Source organism: Sinocyclocheilus grahami, unplaced genomic scaffold (genome assembly GCF_001515645.1).
Source record: "Sinocyclocheilus grahami isolate Dianchi unplaced genomic scaffold, SAMN03320097.WGS_v1.1 scaffold1193.1, whole genome shotgun sequence".
Classification (NCBI taxonomy): domain Eukaryota; kingdom Metazoa; phylum Chordata; class Actinopteri; order Cypriniformes; family Cyprinidae; genus Sinocyclocheilus; species Sinocyclocheilus grahami.
In genome coordinates, this window is record NW_015506372.1 from 109397 (window position 1) to 111192 (window position 1796).

The following is a 1796-nucleotide window of genomic DNA, read 5'->3' on the forward strand; positions in this document are numbered from 1 at the left end:
CACTACCTCCTTTCATTCTTAGAACATGATTTGCAGAATGTTAAAGCTGCTTATTTGTAAAGAATGGGCAGAAATGGGGGGAAAAAAGGTCTTTGGAAGCCGTATGTTAGTTTAATATGAAGAGCAGCACAAAATGAAAGTGTTTTTCTTTTCTTCCTTTTCTTTCTGGCTGGCCAGTTTTTGCAATCCAACATGGTTTATAAATGAAGTGTGGATGTGCCGTTTCAGGCCATTATGCTAGGAATATAATATCCCAAGCAAGCAGAAGTAACAATCGTATTGTTTATAAAGACATGAAGGTGAGTGGAAGATTACTGAATTTTCATTTTTGGGCGAGCTGTCCGTTTTAAAGCAGGTGGAGCCTCACATGATGTACTACACTAATTTGGATGTATTTTCTTCACATTTCAGCGTTTTCAGAAGCAAAATCCTTCAGAGATGGGTCAGCTAGTATCGTGATGAATCGGCAAATGTGTTTTTGGTAGTGCAATTGTCTCCAGTAGCAAAATTAGACAAATCTAAGCTAACGTTGTTTCCACAACTTTGCAAAAGAAAAACTAGAAAGATTGATTACAGCAGTTTTTTCATCTCTCCTTCAGACCTTGTATTAGAAACGCCCTCTCAGGTCACAATTGATCAATTTCGGTGGTGTTCAATTATTAATTATTGACTGTTGATAATTGTGAAAAAGTCCACTGGACACACCCAGCTTAGGTTATGCAGTACTGAACTGATGAGTTCATTCAATGCAGACCGCTAAAATGAGCTGTCCTGTGGAGACCGGGATGGTTTGAAACCCCCTGGTTTAATAAAACTATGCATATGTCTTTCTCTATGTGCAGATTTTGTTGTGTCACTGATGTGCCTTCTTGATTTTGGAATCTGATAGTGAATGTGAAATGGGGGAAGGAGAAGTTTGATGCGGTGGAGCTGAATACAGAGGAGCCGCCCATGGTGTTCAAAGCCCAGCTTTTCGCTCTAACGGGGGTTCAGCCAGAGAGACAGAAAGTCATGATGAAAGGTGGAACGCTGAAGGTACTGGATGCGAACCGTAATCGAGAGCATTCGAAATGTGCTGTCCTCTGTTATTGCAGGTGTCTGACGCATTTGACTTTTGTTCACCAGGATGACGAGTGGGGCAACATCAAGTTGAAAAATGTAAGTATATGGCTAAACCTGTTTTCTGGAAGAATCTGAAAATTAAGTTTTGTCCTGTAATCCGAATTCAGCGGTTATTGGTTAAAAAGTGAATAATGGGCTCCAAATGCGTTTGTCCAAAAGTATGCCTTAAAAAAATGAACGTTTATCCTTTTTAGTCCTTAAAGTGTTCATATGATGCGATTTAAAATTGTCCTTTCTCTTTGGAGTGTTACAAGCTCTTGGTGCATAAAGAAGATCTGTTAAGTTGCAAAGACTAAAGTCTCAAATCCAAAGAGATATTCTTTATAAAAGTTAAGACTCTGCCACGCCTACCCGTTTTTTATATTTAAAGAGTTTTTATATATTTTTATATTTAAAGCGAGTTTTTTGAGCAGTGTAGAGTAGCGCTTGTTGTTTGTCATTTCTCCGATCACAAATGCAGACATGGTTTTATGTTTACGCTGCGCGATGCAACGCAACGCGTAAAAAGACAGTATAAGTCATTATAATCCATAATTATGTCCCCACTGGATGCAACGAATGCTTCGTTTATAATGGGTTTTCATGTTTTTGAATCGTCGCTCCGGCCGATTAGCAACATCATATGACCCCTTTAATACATGTACCTGGTCTTATTATGCTCATTGTTGACTACA

At 38.8% G+C, this 1796-nt stretch overlaps 1 protein-coding gene across 1 annotated transcript in view; it reads left to right on the plus strand.

The window, feature by feature from the left end:
* LOC107567865 (ubiquitin carboxyl-terminal hydrolase 14-like) overlaps window positions 1–1796 on the plus strand; it is a 14719-nt gene that overhangs the window by 6284 nt on the left and 6639 nt on the right. The window contains exons 2-3 of the mRNA XM_016253639.1: window positions 890–1035; window positions 1126–1158. Of these exons, the coding sequence (XP_016109125.1) occupies window positions 890–1035; window positions 1126–1158 (179 nt within the window). The remainder of the gene's footprint in view (window positions 1–889; window positions 1036–1125; window positions 1159–1796) is intronic.